We start from the raw sequence: 23,681 nt of genomic DNA on the forward strand, positions 1-23,681 counted from the left end.
CAACTAAGTAATATCTATTTCTCACGAACACGTAAAATGCCAACCTCACCCCATTGTACAAATACTGGAAAACTTTTTTGTCTCCAAGTGACTCTTTTTGCGAGAGGATTCGCCAAATTTATGAATCGAGGCAAAATGTCTGGTACAGGTGATCTCAACCACCATATCATTCCATAACCATGCAAAAAAAGTATGGAATAATTTTCGCTGACTAACTGCAATAATTTGCACGAGTGATTAAAAATGAGATGAAAATTGCAAAAATAAACACCACCTTTCAGAATTAAAATGATCAAACTATCTTTATGAGCATCTTCGCCAGATTACGCACTTACAAAATCTATTTCTGTAATGAAATATAAGAACTGACGTCAGGTGATTCAATTTTCAAACATCGACTAATGTTCCGTGTTTTATCGCTATCTTTGATCATGTGACCTTTGAAAACGCTCCCGGGCAAAAACATGATTCTGACAGCAATTTTTCAGTAATTGATTGCGAGGCAAATTACAGATTTCATAAACTGCGTCAGTGGAAGCAACAAAAGGAACGCTACATTAAACATGGGAATTCTGGATTCGATTTATCAAACTTAAGTGCACGCCAGGGCATAGTCTTGATTGAGTCTTTCAATGAGTTTTTTCAATCAAGAAAAGAAATTTACATATTTAGCTATCATTTGAAGTTTTTCTCTTCCTACATGTAGCATTTCTCAGGTGTATCAATAAAATAGCAGAGCAAACCAGCTCAATTATTTTGTTGGTCTGGCCTAAATAATGACACCAGAACCTCAAAATGCTTCTGATAATGATATTGATAAAGTCTAGCCCAGCTGAGCGTCCGGCCTTTGGGTCTCTAGTTCCATCACTGTTGACCACACTCTGCTAATTCCTTTCCAATTTATCACCCAATTTCGGTGCATTGCCTCTCACATAGTTTCATATGAACTGGACATTACGAGCCAGGCCCTCAAGCCTTTTGTTCCATCAACTACCCTTGGATCATTTCTCACCTTTTGCTTCTTAGTCCTATTCTATTTGTCACTCAATTTTTCTCCATTTCTGATCACCTAAGGAGATCCCAAACCACATTAGATCATTTCCGACTCACTTAGCGATGAGAACAGCGCCAACTGCTTCTGGAGATTTTCGACGTGAAAAAAATAGTGGCCGTTATTGGCAGAAATTGCTCAGTCAAATGGGCCATAAAACTGTTATGCCTGATTTGTCTATGGCAATAGATTTCACCATCAGGGATTGATCATTTTGTAGGGCGATCAAATTCAGTCACGATATCATGTTGACGATGTTAAATCTACCTCAAAGAATCAACGGTTCTAAAATTCTTCAAAGAATAGGCAAACAAATTTCAGTCTGTTTACTGCCTGTCATATCCCCAACCAAGAGAAAGAAATATCGTCCTTGTAGATCCTCAGGGGGAGAGGGGGGAGACAGAGCAAGCATCGACAGAGAAATTTTACTTCAAGAAGTGGCTAGGTCACTCAAGTTTCAATACCGTCTTTCTTAGAATGCACTAGTATTCTAACTCCGAGCATTCCCGCTTACATCCACCTGCACCCAGTAACCACCATCGTAACCACCATCGTAACCACCAGCGATTTCACAGTGCGATAGATCCGGTCGTGGCTCAAGCATTCTGATTGGACTACGCTAGAAGAATTGAGAATAACGATTCTGTCGCACGGCTAATTAAGGAAAGATGCGGATATTGTGACGATGTCGTGTAGTGTCCAGTAACGGCTCGTTTGCCTGATGCACCCGATTGGGTTCAGTCTTTGCAAAGCTTCACTGAATCTAAAGATTAACCCGATTGATTTTCTGTATTTAGAGAAAATACAAAAAAATTTGCCGTCCAACCAGTTGTTTTAAACTTCCCTTGTCATAATCAACATAAGAACAAATTCCAAGTGGGTCCAAAAATGCCCAACCACTCTTCCCATCTAACCAGTCTTTTTCAAGGCAAGCCGCCGGCAGGCCTCGTAAATACCGGACCACCACAGGGACCATTAAGAAATATCAAATCAGTATCGTATGCCAACTTGCCGATGTGGTCATCAGCGGTCGGCGCCAAGGCGACAGGTTTCAAGTACAGTGAAATTGATCACGTAGATATGTCGTGATTATGATATTCCAAGAAATCCACGCAACAAATCTAATCAGCCTGAATCAAGCGAGAACTGTGTTATCGGAATGGCTATAGGTAGCATAATATAAGCTAACTAGCCTTAGCGACAGGCATCGTGTAACAGGTTGGACACATTGGCCATGACTAGATTTTGAGACTTAGACAATAACAATATCTTCCACTCTGTGGTATATGTTTTTAAAGCTCTACAACACGAACTTTGATAAATACAAACTCGATGCTTTGAGTTTAGTTGCGTAGTTTACCTGGAGGGCTCACAAACACCGCAACTTTTGAACAAAACCAAAAAAAGCATGAAAGCAGACGACCATTAAACCCTGGATAGAAAGATGATCCACAAACTGAAATCAACAGTATGAATAACAATATCAAATTCTCTGAGCAGATTAGCTTCCTTTTATGAAGGAAATTGACTTGGTTAGCAGGACCGCAAGCGACATTGATAAGAAATGCAATGACAGTGTGGATGATATTTCCCATAAGGTGGATGCAATTGGTCGTGAAACCAAAGCGAGTTTCTGATGAAACTTCTTCAAGCAAGAAAACGGTACATTGAAGTAAACAATATGGAAAGGTCATAAGGAAACCCATACGCAAAACCATCGTTTTATTTCGTAATTATTATTACAATATGCAGAATTTTTGTCAAAAAATAATAATGTTCACAACTTTCATTTCGACCGATTGAAAAATTTCTTTCGGTTTTTTAAAATCAAATTTTTTTCTTCGAAATTTTTATTTAGTTATTCTCGAAATGCGCAAAAATAAATCGCCCCTGCAAATTTGGCTGTTAACAATCAACATAACTGAGAGGACTAGCCTTGAGGGAGACGACACGAAACCAACAGAAACAAATTCATCAGCCACAAACCAATACAACTATTCATGGAACCCATAAATAATTCAATGACAGTTGGCCACATTAATCTTGCGGTGAACTGAAGGAGGTGCCATACACTGCCAGGCAAGCGATATGCATATCGCCACATCCATATTCACGTCCTCGGCGAGACTCAAGATGTTGGAGAAGAGAATATATTTGACTGATATAACAACTTTATGTGAGATGGCTGCCAGGCCATACCTCACTTTACATTGGTAACGACCCAAAAACACCCAGAGAAAGAGCCAGACGAAAAAAATCTCTGTAGCAACTTCTTGATCACTATGAGATGGTGATGTACCCAGAAGATGATTGAAGAGCTTTGTCCATCATTAAAATCATTGCCGTAAGCGATCACATGTAGTCAACCAATCATTTGAAAGCTTTCGTTCGAAAAGATGGGTCTGACACGCGCCAATTTGATCCCTAACGTTCATCGATCAAGAGCCGCCATTGTACCGAGACAGCCGACCTTTAAAACCTCGATAAAATTCCGCGTCAGGAGATGCGACTGTAGTGAGGCATCCATTAATGAAAATCCTTGGGGGAGAAACACAAAAAGATGTATTTTATCAGCGAATGATGGACTCTCTTCAAGTTCTTGAATGTAAGAGGGCAGACATCTATATTTTTAGCACAGGTCTGACAAACAAACTGAACCAGTGTAAGAACTTCTTAGTCAAACGCAATGATGATGCCACTATTCCCTGATGAATCCAGTCCAAAATCAATGCCACTACCAGCAGCACTCTAAACACCATTACAACAATTAACGTTGATCATATTCCTGGGCTAACTTCATTAGCTTCGCTATCATACATAAGACACATAATGTTACGGCTACATTCTGCCGTTGTCTGACCGCGTCTGCAACACTCTAACTTCATTACGGACAAGATGTGTTGAGAATTGTCGATAATGAGGACAGAAGATATTGTGGAGAACCTGATGGACCCAAACTAAATTCTCAACAGCTAATTGAGGATGTCACCTTACCCGACTTAAGGGGGTCCTCGGTAATGATATTTGTCTCCAAGATAATTCGACACTTGAGAGCAAGGTGATTGTAGAATTTGTACCAGTGGTGTTAGCTCCAGCAACCAGCACTGCGGTCGGGCCCTAAATGAAAGAGCCATGTCCGACAATGGCTTATCATTGGACGTCTGCCACCTTCAAGGCCCACAAAAGATCCAACTGTTTATTTACATGCGCCAGTGTGGTCTCCAGCAATCAATACTCCTGCCAGCTATTACGGTTCTCTGCCGATTAACCGGAGCTGATGATGGTGCCCTCAACACGCTCACAAGACTTTCCAGCAATCATTAACCAATAACCAGACGCTTTCAAACACGCTACGCACTGCTTCGTAAGGAAATGAGTCCTAGTACTTTACGACTGCCAACAGCATCACCCCCAATGTACTTTGCTCCCAAATTATGTGATCATCTTTCAATCATTACTGTGTAGTCTTCCTCCAATCAAATTCCAGGGCATGACATATGACACTCATTGGGTTCTTGTCAAAACCTCCTCAAAGAATAACAGTCTAAAGTGGGATATCCGCTTCCCCAGAGAGCAAACGAAAACTTGAAACAGAATCCATTCCGCATCAATACAGGCATCATCACCATGCTCAGTGGTCACCAAAGACTGCAGAGACATTGGCCTCAATCCACGCAATGAACCCAGCACTCAAAGCAGCTGCTCCAATCACATTTTGAAACCGTTATCCTGGGGAGTCTTTACAGGTTTAGATCATTTAGAAGTAGGTCTTTGTCGAACTAAAATCTAATCAACGTGCTCTTCCAAAGTCCCCTTTGACCTTGGCAAGTCCTCTTTGACCTTGGCAACTCCAACCAAAAGACTATTTCGGAGATCGCAGGCCACTTCTGGTGACAAAAAGAAGCTCTAAAGACTCATTGCTGGGGTTTATATCTCGCAAGACCATCCACGGATACCTAATGCATGAGGTGCGATCCCCACCCCCGGCACCTGACCTTTGATAATTTGCTCATAGAGTATTGCATCCACACCATGTTTCTGCCCTTCTGCTATAACCTGCGGTACTCTGATCTTGACATTTATGACATATACATAATCGTATTTGTCCATGAATAATCGTGAACATGTTTGGCTAACCCCAAGGCTCTGGTTTCTCGATAACTACTGTAAACCACAAAATGTTCAGAGCCAAGATATCGGGAGTTTGTTCAGATAAGGAATCCAGCCAACAAATGCTCAAATTTCTGTTCCTGGCAAAATCAGAAAACACACCATTATTCATTTGAATACCAATTTACTATCAAACCTTCCCAAGCCATTTTCTTGGAGCCACAACCCACTATTATGCTGGCGACAGAGGAATTATCCCTCCACAATATTCCAATTATCGAATAGTGGTCAGATACGTGTAAAATGATGATAAGCCGTGTGCACAATCGGCAGACAAGGTCAACAGAAACGATAGTCGCCAAAAGATTTCGCCAATCCAATATAGTAGACAGGAGCAATCTAATCAGTAGGAACAAGGGTATTTCAATTTCAATCGAAACTTCTTCTCACTCAAATTTGTTGAGCTCAGTTATGGAAAACGCAAAAACTCAACCAGCAACAAATAGGATTATCTTCATCCGATGTTCAAATGATTGAAACATTGGGGTTGAAACGACAAGTGGATCACAGGGTCAACTCACAAAGTCGCAAGACTCAAACAAACAACTGGACCATGAAACCAGAGCAGTCAGACGTAAAGCTCTCGAACGGAAACTAGATTATTTCGAGCTTGTTATAAGCACCAACACGCTCATCACTTAGAAACATAATGCACTGCTGCAGATATATCCTCCTCCTTGTCAAATATTCAAATCATTGCCGAATCGTGCTGCGGTTAGAGACACGCTAAATGATCGGAGAACGATAACTTGAGCACACAATTTCCCAGAAGGTCAATTGAAGGGGGAACGATTATTGAGCGACGGATGTGGTGTTGCAGCAATCCCACGGGAGCAGACATTGACTTGTTGCCAGATTTTCCATGACAGATCTCGCATTCTAAACGCTCATCTATTGACAGAAGAAATGGGTTGTGAGCCATTGAATTGCCTGTCAGGTTCTAGATGGTTGGAATCAGAAAGCAGTCTTCACCATAGACTTTCCCAATTTTTTCATCCATTTTCTTGATTTACGCTGCCTGACTGAGTGTAGGGTTGGGTAGAGCGCTGTTCATTTGGGTGTTGTCTTGCAAATTACTGAGTGCAGAGACTTTCACCTTCAGGCTTTGATAAGTCCATCATCTACGTTGCCAGTTCTGGGTTTCGAAGGACATGCTTCCGAAAGCTCCACTCGCCTACCTTCTTATCTCATTACCTCACCCAATAATAGGGTCCCTCAGGTGTTTTCATCCCTGACCGGTGGCCGGCGGCGGCTGGGATTAATCTACCAAGCAGATATATTGATGCCCAGCTTGCCTGGAGGTGTCTGTGGTCTCGCCTTTGAGCTTTGGGCTAAAATCTCTCATCTCTTGTCCTAGTTTTGGTACTTGAGCGATGTGACTTTACCAAATTGGTTGGAAGCTCTAGGTTTCTCATCATTCTCTGAACAGCCAATCCTTTACTCCTTTAGTACCACCATAGGAGCAGCATTTTGGCCTCATAGTTCATAATTCAAGATCACCATATCATAATTACCTGTTAGAACAGGCACTGCTCATGGGAGAGATGGCAAGCTATAGCAACCTGAGGGATAATCTTCATCAAGTTGGCTGGGTACAAGCAATTATCAAATGGTTCCCAACATACATGTATAATAAACCTGGGGAACCAACCTAAGTCGCATAGGTAACGACAACTGACCTTAACCAATAAGTCAACACCGACCAATCGGACGGACAACCAACCGCAAGGAATATCGGTTCCAGACCAAACCGACCACAAAACGTATTTAACTTGTCACAATCTCCATTATTCATGTGGGGACTCGCACAAGATAAATTGACGCCAAATTCAATTTTCGGTAACTTCCTCAAGGAATTCTTGAACACTGCTGACATGGTCCAAATTATCCAAAATCGAATCCTAACTGGAGAACTCATAATGCCGAGAATTATGGGAAAATTGGACAAATTTGTGAGTTGTTCAGTTTAATCAGATTTGATTTGATTCTAGCGAGAGGTCATAGGGGTGAGAATAGTTTAAGTGAGTTGAATTATGTATGGTAAACTGAAATATGACAACTTAAATCCCCCGACAGAATCACTTGGGATATATTGAAGTGTTGCTAACATGTCAAATTTGGAAATTTATTCCTTTATTTTGGCCAACTCAACTCGGTACATGAGAAAGTGATGGACAAGGCCAGTCTGGCGAGGATGGTCAAATATTCCTTGTTTGGCATCTTCAGGTAAAATAATACCTTTGAAAAGACCGATTCGTGTTCTTTTGATCAAACTCAAAATTTGACAAGTGATGTGGGTTGAAACTTGAAGGAAAATCAAGAATTTGATGATCAGCACCTATGGGAACAGATGACAATCACAGAAGGATAAATTAATGAATCTTGCATATGAATTGATGATTCTCATTCTGTATTTTCAGAATATAAGTTTTGCATGCTTTCCGATTAGAGTTTGGTTGAGGAGGTTGATGCTTTGAGCTAAATCTGCCTTTGACTTCTGACTGACTCATCTTCCACTATACAACTTTCATTCACAAACAAGCTGGACAAATATAGGCACTTTGACTGTGGAAATGAATGGTAATTGCCTGAACATGCTCCGAATCTACGCCAACCAATTTCTGCCTTGAGGACGGACGTCTATCCTTGATATGATGTCACAAAAACATGGGGTTTGACTTCAGATTACTTGCACAGATATCATGCTTCTGTATAAACAGGTGATTTTTTTACAAATCGCCGAGGGATAATCCGCCATGATCATACAGAACAATCCTCCATTACGAATTTCCTAATGGCCATTGCTGGTAATGGATCACAAAATGATAGGTTGCCATTGCAAAGCAAAGAAAGGGAGATCTTTTCCAAGATCGAGTCCACAAAGAACGACGTTTCTATGAGTTTTTCTATGAATAATTTCAACATTGCCACTGGAGATAACTCAGGTCGCTGCAAGACTTTTTTTTCTCGATTCAACATGATTGTGACCGAGAATGAAACGATAGGTCTCCACTCCAGAATATTTTCTGTCACGTCACAATACAACAGATCTAGGTTTAGTTGATTGTGGGATATCCATGTTTCTGTAACAGGGGTATTTTTTAATATCTTTATCCAAGAGATAAACAAACAAGATTGCAGAGAATGGTTATCTTTTTATCAAGTGGATGGGATTGGCTAATGGACGAGATAGCAGTTGAGAGAGAAATGGAATGATAAGCCATCATCCTTGAGATTAGGGCTGCTAGCTCACTGGCAGAAGGTCACAGAGGGCAGAGATTAACATTGCATATGATGCTAGCAGCAAAGAATGGTGAAAATGACATCTAGTATATTCTTTCATTGGTCCAATAAACACGACAATGGACGGCAGCCACTAGAATCGTTGAACACACCACTCAAATCATCATCGTCACCAAATTTAGTCAGAACCCAACCGAAATCAGCCGCAGGCAATAACTTCTAAAATTCGCAGCTTGATCAATCGGGGAGACACAGCTAACTTGTAAACTGAGCGCAACCCAGCAAACAATGACATCTACCTGACATTGCCATGGTAACATTTTGACAACAATCTCCGATTTCAGAAAATCTTTCATTTGTCGATATAGCTGAAAGTTACCAGTGTGATATTGATAGGCACTGAAGAAATATTGGAGAATGTCAATTCCATACACGACTTTTAAGTAAGGGATATGACATCAATCCATTCAAGCCAACAGGACTGTTGGACTGAGAGTGCCGAAAAGAAAACTGCCAAACCTTCTTAGTAACTGTCAGACACCAAAAAACCAACATGCAACATTGAACAAAAAAGATTAAGTTAGATGCATATCAGTACCAAACAAGTCCTCGTACGATCACATAAACAACATATCAGCACTCAACGAGTCCCCCATGAAAAATACATAATAGTCTAATCTGTAGATGGAATACGCACTCGGAGAAAAAACCTGCCGAGGACATTGCAAAAATGATAAAGTATCACCTGACAGAATGGTCCTAATGCGCCATAAAAACATTCAATATTCTTCTCACTGCCAGTTGAGATTCTTTTCAGTGTGTCATTGCATCATGAAACCCCCTAAAGAATAGACATCACCATTAAGTAGATCTTTTTGTCCGGACAGACTGCCGCGGTAAATGATATCTTGCCGCAGTAATGGATGAAATTGTAGCCGCAATTGTATAGGTTGAGCCATATGGTTGATTCGTGCAATTGTAAGTGATACTAGTAGTGTGCACGCTTCTGACAATAGTATGTGGAGGAGATATCGTTTTAAGATACTTGTATTGGAAAGGAGATATTCAGGGTGGCATCCCTTGTATCAAAGGTCTGATGTTCCGTGTTCTGGTTGGCTCTAGTATCTGTTTATGTCCTAGAGAGGGCGACTTTCTTCAAAAGCATAGGTTTCCTCCTCCACATCATCACAATTCTGAAATCATGGTCAAAATTTGGACCTTTGCCTTATCATTTTCCCTTTATACCATATAAACCCCCATATGTACCTCAATGCCCAAGACAAATCCATTTATTGTCATTGACTGAAAAATGTACATCATTTTTAACCATAGAACAGGAGTTTCCCGACTTCACCGCAGCACTAAACGTCAGACAGGGAGTGATTTGGATGACGAGTATCGTCAACCAGTGACGCCATTCAATCCCTAGATATGCCTTCAGGTATCTGTCAATATTCAATCATCCGTGATTGATTTATCTTCCACATATCTATAGTCTCTATTATGCTATATAATCATGTTCGGAGTGCGACATTATACTTTCAGCTTCCTAGTCGCATCATTTTACATAAAATCGATATAATACGCGCATCAACTTGAAAAGAGATTTATCTATTTTTGGACATTATCTCTTCATGCCCTAATTTGGTCTTATTTATATTAATTTAAAGTTATTTTCAATTCTCTTTGAAGTTACATACCATTTGAACTTTTGAAATATATAGGTTATGTAAACACATTACTGTACATGAAAAACAAACATCAAATGTTTATCATGAGGTTCGCCCATGGCACACATTAACCCCTATTCTATTTTCGAGCAATGAAGTCAGCAGACTGACAAAATGATTGTGTAAAGATCCGCAAACGAACCTTGTAATTTCTGACCAGGATGTCCATGTTTGACAAAAAACTTCAAAACAGGCAGAAAGCCTATACTTTTTACATCCGTCAAGGAAGACACGCAATATAACCCTTATTGATGTGTCAAGAAAGACACTTTAAGAGCACCTATAGTGTAAGAACATGACAACTTCTATGAAATACAGCGGTCGATTTCTTTCCTTTCTATGATAGGAGTTAGAACCAATTCCCTAGGTAATGGCGATGCAGTATGTCACTGACAGCACTGCCTGCAATAGTGCACCTTCGGAGAAAATATCGGGGAACCCGAGTAGACAGCCTTATAAGGCAACGCCTTCTAAGCAAGAAGGCAAATCTTTGAAAAGGTTTCTAATCTTGTTGCCAGGATTCCCTGGAGTGTAAATGATGAATGCGTCATTTGACACCAAATATGGTAATTCTCAAAAGAGGAAACCTTCTGGAACTATCAGTAACCGGATCAACTTTCAAAGCAAGATCTGCATTTGTCTGCATTGAAAAGCCATAGCTAGAGGAAGGGAAACTACATGTTACAAGCTGAGAGGTTTGTTGTTGGAGGTGTTGTAGAGGTAGAGAAACATGGAAAGCCGCAAAGATCGTAGTTGGAAGCAGCAACAATAAAATTACAATGAGCAGTACAAAGGTTACAGTAAGCTAATGAATTACGTGATCAGATTGAACATCGCAAGCACATGAGGTGTACAAGTGAGGGAATGAGTAGAGACATGAACACATTGACTAGCGGGGACATTTATAGCTCTAAGTAATGACGGTCATAGAAGCAACGCACATGGAGGTAAAGCTGTAACATTACAAGCAGCAAGCATCATGCTGTGGATGTAGGAGGTAAAGTGGAAGCCAGCTATTTGAAAGCAGTGAGAAGGTGCTAGGTTTTAAGCAGTAAAGATATGGTGTTTGAAAGCAGTTAAAGGGTTGCAGTTGAAAGCAGTGTAAAGATGATAGATGAAAGCTGTGCGATGGTTGTAGCTGAAAGCAGTGGATGGATGGCAGCCTAGAGTGGTGCAAACGTGGTCGTTGAAATGAGTGCAAAGCAGAGCAGAAGTGGTAGATGAAAGCAGTGCAGAGGTGGTAGATGAAAGCAGTGCAGAGGTGATAGATGAAAGCAATACAGAGATGGTAGATGAAAGCAGTGTAGAGGTGGTAGATGAAAGCAGTGTAGAGGTGATAGATGAAAGCAGTACAGAGATGGTAGATGAAAGCAATGTAGAGGTGGTAGATGAAAGCAGTGCAGAGATGGTAGATGAAAGCAATGTAGAGGTGGTAGATGAAAGCAGTGTAGAGGTGATAGATGAAAGCAGTGCAGAGATGGTAGATGAAAGCAATGTAGAGGTGGTAGATGAAAGCAGTGTAGAGGTGATAGATGAAAGCAGTGCAGAGATGGTAGATGAAAGCAATGTAGAGGTGGTAGATGAAAGCAGTGCAGAGATGGTAGATGAAAGCAGTGCAGAGATGGTAGATGAAAGCAGTGTAGAGGTGATAGATGAAAGCAGTGCAGAGATGTTAGCTGAAAGCAGTGCAGAGATGTTAGCTGAAAGCAGTGCAGTGCAGCGGTGATAGATGAAAGCAGTGCCGAGATGGAAGTGGAAAGCAGTGCAGCAATGGTATGTGAAAGGAGTTCAATGATGGTAGCTGCAAGGAGTGCGAAGATGGTAGTGGAAAGGAGCGCCATAATGGATGTTAAAAGCAGTGCAACACAGATGGAAGCATTATACAGAGTAAAGCAACAGCAATAAGCAACACAGACTGAAGCAATACATAGCAAAGCATCAGCAATAAGCAACACAGGTTGAAGCAGTACACAGCAAAGCATCAGCAATAAGCAACACAGACTGAAGCAAAACATAGCAAAGCATCAGCAATAAGCAACACAGACTGAAGCAAAACATAGCAAAGCATCAGCAATAAGCAACACAGACTGAAGCAGTACACAGCAAAGCCTTCATCAACAAGCAACACACATAGAAACAGTACACAGTAAAGCATCAGCAATAAGCAACACAGATTGAAGCAATACATAGCAAAGCATCAGTAATAGGCAACACAGACTGAAGCAATACATAGCAAAGCCTTCATCAACAAGCAACACACATAGAAACAGTACACAGTAAAGCATCAGCAATAAGCAACACAGATTGAAGCAATACATAGCAAAGCATCAGCAATAAGCAACACAGACTGAAGCAGTACACAGCAAAGCCTTCATCAACAAGCAACACACATAGAAACAGTACACAGTAAAGCATCAGCAATAAGCAACACAGATTGAAGCAATACATAGCAAAGCATCAGCAATAAGCAACACAGACTGAAGCAATACATAGCAAAGCATCAGCAATAAGCAACACAGAATGAGGCAGTACACGACACAGATTGAAGCAGTTCACAGCCAAGTTGGCAGCAATCAACAACATAGACTGAAGCAGGACACAGCGAAGCACAAGCAAAATGCAACACAGATTGAAATAGTACACAGGAACGTTGGTAGCAATAAGCAACACAGATTGAAGCATTGCAAAGAAAATTTGGCAGTGATAAGCAACACAGACTGTAGCAGTAAACAGCAAAGCGTCAGCAATAAGCAACACAGACTGAAGCAGTAAACAGCAAAGTGTCAGCAATAAGCAACACAGAATATAGCAGTAAACAGCAAAGCGTCAGCAATAAGCAACAAAGAATATAGCAGTAAACAGCAAAGCGTCAGCAATAAGCAACACAGAATATAGCAGTAAACAGCAAAGCGTCAGCAATAAGCAACACAAACTGAAGCAGTAAACAGCAAAGCATCACCAATAAGCAACACAGACTGAAGCGGTACACAGCAAAGCATCACCAATAAGCAACACAAACTGAAGTAGTGTACAGCAAAGCATCACCAATAAGCAACACAGACTGAAGCAGTACACAGCAAAGCCAGCAGCTATAAGCAACACAGAATATAGCAGTAAACAGCAAAGCGTCAGCAATAAGCAACACAGAATATAGCAGTAAACAGCAAAGCGTCAGCAATAAGCAACACAAACTGAAGCAGTACACAGCGAAGCACAAGCAAAATGCAACACAGATTGAAATAGTAGAAAGGAGCATTGGTAGCAATAAGCAACACAGATTTAAGCATTGCAAAGGAAGCTGGCAGCGATAAGCAACACAGACTGTAGCAGTAAACAGCAAAGCCAGCAGCAATAAGCAACACAGAATATAGCAGTAAACAGCAAAGCCAGCAGCAATAAGCAACACAGATTGAAGCAGCACACAGCAAAGCCAGCAGCAATAAGCAACACAGATTGAAGCAGTAAACAGCAAAGCCAGCAGCAATAAGCAACACAGACTGAAGCAGTACACAGCAAAGCCAGCAGCTATAAGCAACACAGACTGAAGCAGTTTACAGTGAAGTTGGCAGCAATAAGCAACACAGACTGAAGCAGTACACAGCAAAGCCAGCAGCTATAAGCAACACAGACTGAAGCAGGATGATGGCTGATGTAGAGATGGTAGAAACACAGACTCAAGCAGAACACAACAAAGTAGGCAGCAATAAGCACAACATAGACTGGTGCAGGATGATGACTGATGTAGAGATGGTAGCAACACAGACTGAAGCAGAACACAACAAAGTCAGCAGCAATAAGCACTACATAGACTGGTGCAGTATGATGACTGATGTAGAGATGGTAACAACACAGACTGAAGCAGAACACAACAAAGTCAGCAGCTATAAGCACAACATAGACTGGTGCAGGATGATGACTGATGTAGAGATGGTAGCAACACAGACTGAAGCAGAACACAACAAAGTCAGCAGCAATAAGCACAACATAGACTGGTGCAGGATGATGACTGATGTAGAGATGGTAGCAACACAGACTGAAGCAGAACACAACAAGGCAGCAGCAATAAGCACAACATAGACTGGTGCAGGAGGATGGCTGATGTAGAGATGGTAGCAACACAGACTGAAGCAGAACACAACAAAGTCAGCAGCAATAAGCACAACATAGACTGGTGCAGGATGATGGCTGATGTAGAGATGGTAGAAACACGGAATGAAGCAGAACACAACAAAGTAGGCAACAATAAGCACAACATAGACTGGTGCAGGATGATGGCTGATGTAGAGATGGTAGAAACACGGAATGAAGCAGAACACAACAAAGTCAGCAGCAATAAGCACAACATAGACTGGTGCAGGATGATGGCTGATGTAGAGATGGTAGCAACACAGACTGAAGCAGAACACAACAAAGTAGGCAGCAATAAGCACAACATAGACTGGTGCAGGATGATGACTGATGTAGAGATGGTAACAACACAGACTGAAGCAGAACACAACAAAGTCAGCAGCAATAAGCACAACATAGACTGGTGCAGGATGATGGCTGATGTAGAGATGGTAGCAACACAGACTGAAGCAGAACACAACAAGGCAGCAGCAATAAGCACAACATAGACTGGTGCAGGATGATGACTGATGTAGAGATGGTAACAACACAGACTGAAGCAGAACACAACAAAGTCAGCAGCAATAAGCACAACATAGACTGGTGCAGGATGATGACTGATGTAGAGATGGTAGCAACACAGACTGAAGCAGAACACATATATTTGTTTAGGGAAGATAAACATTGGTGCATAAGTTTCATTCTTTCATTCAGCAACTGCTCCCTCTGCCTCCAAAAACCAGTCACTCACAGAATCACCCGGGACAAGGGAGCTGATATCTAATTTCAATGGGTTCCACTTTAATCAGTAAAATGACCTCGTTGCTAAAGTCCCACATGCCGTACGCCGTCACTGACAACAATATCTAAATCCCTATCGCGCCGGTTTTAATTAAGTTGAACTTGAAGTGAGATGGAAATGGAACTTGATTAGAAACCGGTGCATAGTAATTATCTGAATGAAACTGTTGTTGTGAAAAGAAGAAGAAAGTAAATATGTTTTTTTTCTGCTTGGCCCTTTCACAGTTGTTCCAGTAGGCCCTCACAACAAATTCAGATGAAATTCTCCACGTTTGTATCAGTATGAGAAGATGAGATAGTCACTTTGGTTCAATATCAACACCGGGGCAAGCACATGCACTTCAGATATGACTAACAACTGATGGATGTTAGAACAATGCCTTGTAGTTGTACACCACTGACGAAAATGTACTATTTTGTACACAACATACATAAGCGTCCACGATTAACATGAAACCAAACTAAGCTTTGACATTTCGCCATATGGTCAATGGAGATATTCTGATGTTTCACCTTCCAGAAAAGCAGATATTTCCGATTATAATGGCCTGCACAGAGCATTATATGCGCATCTCTTTGAAGTCGATGCAACTCACTCGGGAAGAAATGTCAGCATCACTTAGGCAATCTTGCAATATTGCGTCACATTTAATCTATTCCTTTTTGCGATGATGCGCTGCCTTACTTCCGGTGATTGTTCAGTTATGCTATCAGTACAACCTCTCTAATACGAATAAGAAAAGTAAACTAGTGTTGTACGCTGACTTATCATAAATTTATATCCTTTTCAATTCACTTTATTACTTCTTGTCGTCAAACAAGAATGAGGTCTTAGGCATGAATCGAGAGTGGTCAGGAAACTCTCTGAAATCTGTACTGCCAAAGAAGGTATGTAAGAATCAGAGCTAAAACTACATCCTCTAATGAAACAGCTAACCAACCTTTGTCCAGAATGTCACCTTTGAATCAATAACTGAGACAAAGAACAAAAGAAGACACTTCATCATGGTTCTTTCTTTGATCAGTAATAACTAAGACAAAAGAGATAGAACACACTCTATCTTGTTCCTTCATCAATCAGCGTTCTGAGACTTAGGTAAAGGCAGCTGCTAATCAATAGCCACTATGGGAATTCTCTGACAAAAGTTCTACCAAACTAATATCTCGGCTGAACACAAAAGAACCACATTATAAGAGCAATGATACTCTAGACTCATTTTCATAAGGTCGGTGAACAGTAGCCATTTCTTCCCCCATCGTCATCTTTCTACATGAATAAGTTAGTCTACAGAGTACCAAACTTGGCGAGGATGATGAATCAATCAATCAGACTATAGCGGATGTCACCAATGAGGTACATTCTCGTGCAAGGCGTATTCAAGTCTAAAACCAAATGCTCTGAAAGAGGTGAATGCAGAGTATTTTCTTGGATGGGTAAGAGTCTTACATGGCAAACCCTAAGCACACTTTTCTTGCAGAAATATCTCATTTTGATGCAGAAAACGACAGAACTACCGATTCCATAGAAAAGCGACGATGCCTCAAGGGGAAGTGATCCCTGGGACGCCGTTCTCAATATTCTCGATGGGAATGATAATGTTGAGTACTTAGAAGACAGATCGATTGATTACAAGGAAAAACAGATGGCGGCCAAAGGATGGCGTTTCTTTGGGTTGTTTTGAGGAGACCAATATCAATGGTTTGGATGAAAAGTCTTAGTTTTGAGTGTATCATCCTTTGAAGATGCATTTGATTGAATTTAGGAAAAACAGAGTGCCTGAAGGGTCAGCGAATCCCAGCGAGAAACAAACATCTGCGCGGAGCAGATGAACAGAAAATGATCAAATACGTTTTCTTTCTGAACAAGCCTGAAGGATTTGCCTGATCAAGACAATGTTTGAATGAAGAGTATTTCACAGAAGTTGGTCAAATTGATGGTATTGCTTTCAAAACCACTTCTGCCAGTTTCCTTCCAGTTCATTTCCTGTAGATATTGTTAATGAAGATCAAGACATTTGGTTACCTGCATGAAACGGGAATCTGACAATTTTGGCAGACTTAAATACAATGTATGCATAGATTTTATCTGGGCCTAAACATAAGAAGAAGATTCTAAAGCGATTTATCCGAGTCTGAAGATGAAATACCTAAAACTATTTAACCACAAAATGTATAGTGTACCAGAGAAAGAAGTAATGCATCGACAAAAACGAAACCTGAAAGAAATCAACTTGAGGAACAAACAGACACAAATCAGGGAAATCGGACACACAAACAACACCATTACAAACCATCATTTTATAGGCAATCCTCGAAGTAATCCAGAAATAATCAACTTTAGGACCAGATAGCTATGTTTTTGGTTGAAGCTTGATGGACTTATGATAGGAAACTGTGACTATCCACAGCGATATTTCACAATGTAATCTGTCATATGAACAAAGAAATCCTGAACGTTGTTTTCGACTGAATCCCGTTTTCGTATGATTCAAACAAAGCGACAGAGACTGTGACTAACGAGCGTTGATGTCCCGCTGTAACTCCCCAGTGATGCAGCACGAGCGATCTTCTCGGTAACTATCCAAGCTAGCCATGCTAGCCTTGATATACTAGCGACGTCACCAATATAGCTCAGCTAACGTAGACGGCAGCGCTGCCTGCACACCATATACGGCTCGAGTGAAGTTCCGCTTGATGCCAAGTATACTTTTACTGCGGTGTTATCACTGGATGTTGCCAATCAATATTTGTCATGTTGGAAGTTTCACGCCTCGGGCGAAGTGGGGTCTCATCTTTCAGTGACAAATTTGGTATGGACGCGTCAACACAAGCAGGGGAGTTCCCAGGTTCAGAATGTAATCTATAATCAAGCAGACAAACCGACAGATAGCAATAGGATTGCTCCAGACTCTCCATAGCGATAGCTTCAGGTGTTCAGACGTAGCAAGTTGAAATGAGGGGGTGGGTACAAAACAATGACACATATGGAATCGGCACGTCATCGAGGAAGGTTTCCTCGTTTAGAATCCTATAATCGACAGAAGCACAAACAGATACGCAATTACCATCAATAACACATTTGATATGATGTTCCGGTGATTCCAACAAAAAGTCGAGGGGGGGGGTCATCTTATAAATGACAAATTTGGTGAAGAAGGTTGTCCTCTTGAAATGTATCAACAGGATTATCCTATTTTAACCCTTGTAACTTGGTTCTATTCATAGACAGACTTCTCTTTTTATAAATGTGTACCTATTTATAGAAGAAGGAGCTGACCTATTGGGAAAACCATGACGACAACAGCCTTGCTTTCACTTGAAATAGCTTTGAAGGTTATTATTAAACGCAAGAGTTGCGCACTGTGGTATGGATTGTGGACTTCCAGGACAAATTTGGTTTTGAGATGAATGAGTAAAGAGCTGGGAACAGTCATAGGAATAATTAGGCTAGACTGGTTAAAGTATAATCGTTTTAGAAAGCTACTGGGAAAAATTAACCTACTGAAATAGTCATGATGGTTATTTTTAGATGCATGGCATGGGTTTCACATCGCAGAATGGATTGTAAACTTTCGGTGACAAATTTGGTTGTTAGAGGAAGTAGTATATATCTAATGATTACGGGATTAGGGAGAGTCACAGGTATAAATAGCCAAGACTTTTGGAGCAGCAAAGAAGGTTCTTTTCAACCCATTCTCCCCCGCCCCACACCAGGGGATGGACAGCACCAGTAAGAAACTTGGTAATGGGATGAACAAGTAAACAACTCTACTAATACGTAAGGCGGGGGGGGGGGGGGGGGTAACAGTCGTGACTTATAGGGGTGCTAAAGTTTTGCCTTCAACAAGCTCTATACACCTCAAGGTAGTTGCTATCAGCCAAGCAGGTCTTAATGGCAAATCTAGTGACTCACTCTGTCATCACAGTGACATCTCCTGATGCACTGACTTCTATCTCATCAGTCAAAGACGCTCTGTGTTCCCTTGCTGTGGCTTTGGCCATCACATCCTGTGTCAAGAGGGTATTAGAAGCAAATCTTAGAAGACAACTCAAGGACTAACTCTGTCAACATGGTGACATCTCCCGCCGTACCAATCTCCAACTCATCAGGTCCCACCACACCAACAATCTTTATTTGGACGGTTGATTAGGCAGGGGTTGGGTTCTGGCTGGATTTGCCTGCGGTAATCTTTCAGCGGATTAGATTGTTATCGCTTGACGTCAAAGGGTTGATGTGATTAGGTTCGCTGTCGAGTGCAATCACTGTAGCCATCGCCCTTGGGTCCAATATGGTCGAAGCAACCTTGTGGCAACCTTGTCCCTGGAGAAATGGCCCAAGTATGGTACACAAGAAGTGATGTTACTTTTGACCAGAATGTGGGCTGGTTCCAAACCTATGGTCAACATGACTCTCTGGCTCCTGGCTGTCACCCAACCAATGATGGAATATGGTAATATATTTATCTGAAGCTGGCCTGGTCTCTGCAGGAATCAGCCACGAGACAATGACTCCTTGGAATCCTGCGCCCTGGGTAACACTGGCCAGCAAACATGGTTCAGATTCTATCCCCCTACCATCATCAGCAGACCCCCAGCATTGCCTAGCCACTTGCTGTCACCCGATCAGTGATGGATTAGGGTAATACATTTATATGAAGCGAGCTGCACTAAGTGGTCTCTCTTGGTTCGGCCATTAATCTAAATGACTTTCTGTGGTTTCTCAACGGAATCCACCTCTGGATGTTGACTTCTCTGGAACCCCTTAGTATTTTATATCATTTGCTGTCAGTAGTAACACAATTTTTCTCATAGCTATTCAGTATGCCTTTCACTTGGACCCTTTTCCTGTATTATTAACCTTTTGGCATTTAGGCCTTTTTTGCTCATATCTGCAAAAGAAACATGCACGAAGAGTCTGATGTCAGAGTATCGATCAAAGGCAAACTTGACACAGATACATTCGCATGACTTTTATTCTGTAGCAAAATACATGACTGTTACCGCTTCCAAAAAGAATACGTCCTCATTGCCAAGTGATGGCATACACTATACAGTCAGTAACCAAGCCATTAGTGGTAATGGTTAGGAATCGTCTTCCTCGGTTCAAGCAAAGAAAAAAGTGTACATCTTAGAGTGGTTGGCTAATGAACTTGGCGATGGGTATCATGGGATGTGAAGGAGATTTGAGAGAGATACGGCCCACAGGCTATGTTCCATAAATCATGATTTGGTTCGCGTGATGGAGTCTTTTCTAAGCCGTTTTGCCAATGAAACTTTGTCTTAGGCAAGTTTTTATCATTGGCAACACGATCATTCTCCCTCCCAGGGCTCACAGTTCATTTCGAAACGGCACACCTTTTTTTTCAAAAAGGTTCATTATTTGCCACTTCATTTTGTGCAGCCCGGCATTTTCCTGGGAATCTGGCATTGTTACCACGAGATTCAACCACCTCGGAACATAGTCATTTACAAGTTGGCCCCAGGCCCACAACCCAGGTCAGGCCCGGCAATTTGATAGCATGAGCACTCATTACAAAGCCAACACTATAATCTACCAAACCTATTGATTGCAGATACCCAGACCCATGTTCACTGCCCGTATTAGGCTAACAGGGATCCAGTGATCTTATAATCTCCAGGAAAAGCTTGGATGCCAAAGATTGTGCTTTGTCCCCGACGAAAGATTGGTATCGATTCCCAATGATACCGTACACCCCTAATGGATTTTTATAATGTCTTTGTCCATATTTAGCCTGACGTGCACACTGATGGATTAAGGATGTTCTCCACGCTTAATGTGATCCTGTGACGCTAGGAAGTAGTAAAAAGCATTGATTTAAAGGAATGGCTTCACTTAATTTGAGGTCTTCAATTTCATATCTAGCAAGATAAGACAGGATGTCATGATGCTGAGAACTTGCTTCCAAACCTATTGGATTTCCTGTTGTCTTCTCCATCACATCAGATAATACAGTGCTGCCCCTTGTGGACTCTACAAGAACTAAGAACTTATCAAAACAACTCATGACATCGTCTCGTGCAACACTCGACGAGATAATCCCATTCAGTCAATTATGCAAATTAGACACTACCGACTTTTTACTGTATCAGAGTGATAACGCTGCCGTCACATCGGCGTGACAGGTAATCAGCGGGAATAATCTCATGTTCACACGTTCTGGCGACTGAAATATCAACATGAGATGAATCCTAATCAGATGTAGCGTACAGTTCATGCTAAGCTGAACATAGTTTTGGTACAAGGGACCATCACACTATGTACGTCATAAGAGTAGACTCTGGTTGAATTCAACTTCTAAAATTACCAAGATATGTCTTGAAAAAACGTTGAATGGCTGAATAGAGGGTGTCCCGAGAACTAAGTTACTCGAGATTATTAGTGTACAGCGCAACCTCCCTTAGTGGACACCTCTCTATCAAAGGACACAACATTTTGTCCATTGAATTTGACCTCAGTAATTGGGACACCGATCAATTACGGACAGCATTTGTCCGTCCCAAGGATGTCCTTTTTAGAGAGGTTCTACTGCAGTTTTGATTGTTGAAATCTATCTGCAGTCTGTGGTGTGATTTGACAAATGTACCCAGTCCTTAGATCTTCCATAGATCACTATGTAATCATGACTAATAGTGTTAATCTACATCGGCGTCTGATTTATTATAGATATGTAACTGGCTGGGATTTGATGACAAAACACACAGCATAAATCATGTGTCAGCATCATTGGACGATACTGGCAATGACCACTATAGAATAGATGTTAGGGATGTCTGGGGCTGGGATGAAATAGCCAGCAGAAGGGTTGTGGTGGTGGGGGGGGGGGGGGGCAAGAAATGTTACCTAACAACAGACACTGTGAACAACCAAAACCCTACTACAGAGGCCACCCGCACACTGGTCACCAGTTCAGACAGGACGAACCATCATGCACGATGATACATAGGACACTGATATTTAGCCACAAACAAATAAATCAAGTTCCTAAAAGAAAAAGACACTGATTTTAATTATTTACAGACACTATATCCGAGGCGGATCCAGGGTTAAGAAAAACTTGGGGCGCTCCAGTGCTTGCTAATAAAAATTACTCAATCTCAAGATTTTTCAAACTTTCAAAAATGGTCAATTTCAAAGCTTTTTCAGAAATAACAAGGGGCCCGCCCCCTCCTGGATACGCCTATGACTAAACGGCATTATAACTGGATGCTGCAGATATACACAAGGCAAGAAGCATCACACGCTAAGAGTTGGATGAGAAACATGATGTCCCAAATCCACGGTGCGTGCACAGACATGATGTACCCACTCCACGTAACTCTTAGGACTTACCGGCCATGTTTGCTGAAGGTTGGTCTGGGGTCAGAGTCGGAGCGGTCGGCTCGACTGATGCTGTAGAGCAAAAGGAATAGTTTAACATGGTTCGTTCAGGCACAATTTTATCGATAAAGGAGTGAAGTTCTACACTGGTGGCTAACAAATGCATCCTAGCTGAACCAGCTTCCAATGGATCTTGGACCACTGGCCTTGATCTGGTTCTGAGAAGGATGCCTAAAACATGCAACACCACTAAACCATTATGATTGGCATTTTTCGTTTCCACAGGCTAATTTTAACATTGGTTCTCCCCTGTCAGACGTCATGGAAATAAAGCCCCCCCCCCCCCCCCCCCAACTTGGGACCCAACTCTGTTTTACGAAACATCATCCTTGACATCATTCATGATTCATCAAATATTGTGGAATTATCATATCTGTGTTCTGCGCCAGCAGTACTCGAATGATTTTAACATCCCACAGCCACAATCATCCCTTCACATCTTGGGCAATCTGGTTGTATCACTGACATGTTGCTGCAGGCAAAGGAATTCTCTCGCATATCTATTTCAAATGATGAGAAAGATACATGGATCGTACAGCCATCTATGTTAGCCATCATAAACCAACTCGGAGTTCACCCTGTTTGACATTTGTCGATTACATCGTTTGTACACGAGCGCACACTCAACGTACTCCGCTGACATTTCCCTAGTCTCACGTCCATTGTTTGTGTCGGTATGTGCCTCGATGAAATGACCACATAAACATACAGTGTAAATGTCAGAAGACAAGAACTGTAATAAAGATACCCAGATGTCATGTGAATACAGCATCTAAAGAATGCCATGAATAACAATAAGACACCAATTTTTTCTCTCATTTTGTATCATTATAATTATTTATTGTTGCGTTGACATTTTATATGTCTGACGAGCAGCCTGGGGGCAAAAATGTATACAATATCTGAGGAAGACACAGTTTTTCCTTGGTATGGCAATTTATAGGGAGACGACCCGAGTAGGCAAAGCCCTTGGTGGTGATCAGTCAGGCTTGGTTTTCTGCCACAGTTTCAAGGAAGATAAGTGTGAAGCAGTTAGCACACTCGGTTAGACTCTTGAATGATGACCACTGTATTTCTCTGTGTTCTTGAGCAAGACACTTCACCCTCTTGCCTTGGACAAAGAGTACTAAAGTGGGAACTGGCAGACGCTGTTCATGTCAAACAATGAACCTTGACCATA

At 41.5% G+C, this 23,681-nt stretch overlaps 1 protein-coding gene across 22 annotated transcripts in view; it reads right to left on the minus strand.

Moving 5' to 3' along the window:
• The window catches only part of LOC135503072 (tumor protein D54-like), a 49,849-nt gene that overhangs the window by 23,622 nt on the left and 2,546 nt on the right, over nt 1-23,681 (minus strand). For 4 of the 22 annotated variants that reach the window (XM_064796371.1, XM_064796365.1, XM_064796374.1 and 1 more), the window contains exon 2: nt 22,454-22,513. The exons of the other annotated variants lie outside the window; for them this stretch is intronic. In XM_064796371.1, the coding sequence (XP_064652441.1) occupies nt 22,454-22,513 (60 nt within the window). The remainder of the gene's footprint in view (nt 1-22,453; nt 22,514-23,681) is intronic. 22 annotated transcript variants of the gene reach the window in all.

This window comes from Lineus longissimus, chromosome 19 (genome assembly GCF_910592395.1).
Source record: "Lineus longissimus chromosome 19, tnLinLong1.2, whole genome shotgun sequence".
NCBI lineage: Eukaryota > Metazoa > Nemertea > Pilidiophora > Heteronemertea > Lineidae > Lineus > Lineus longissimus.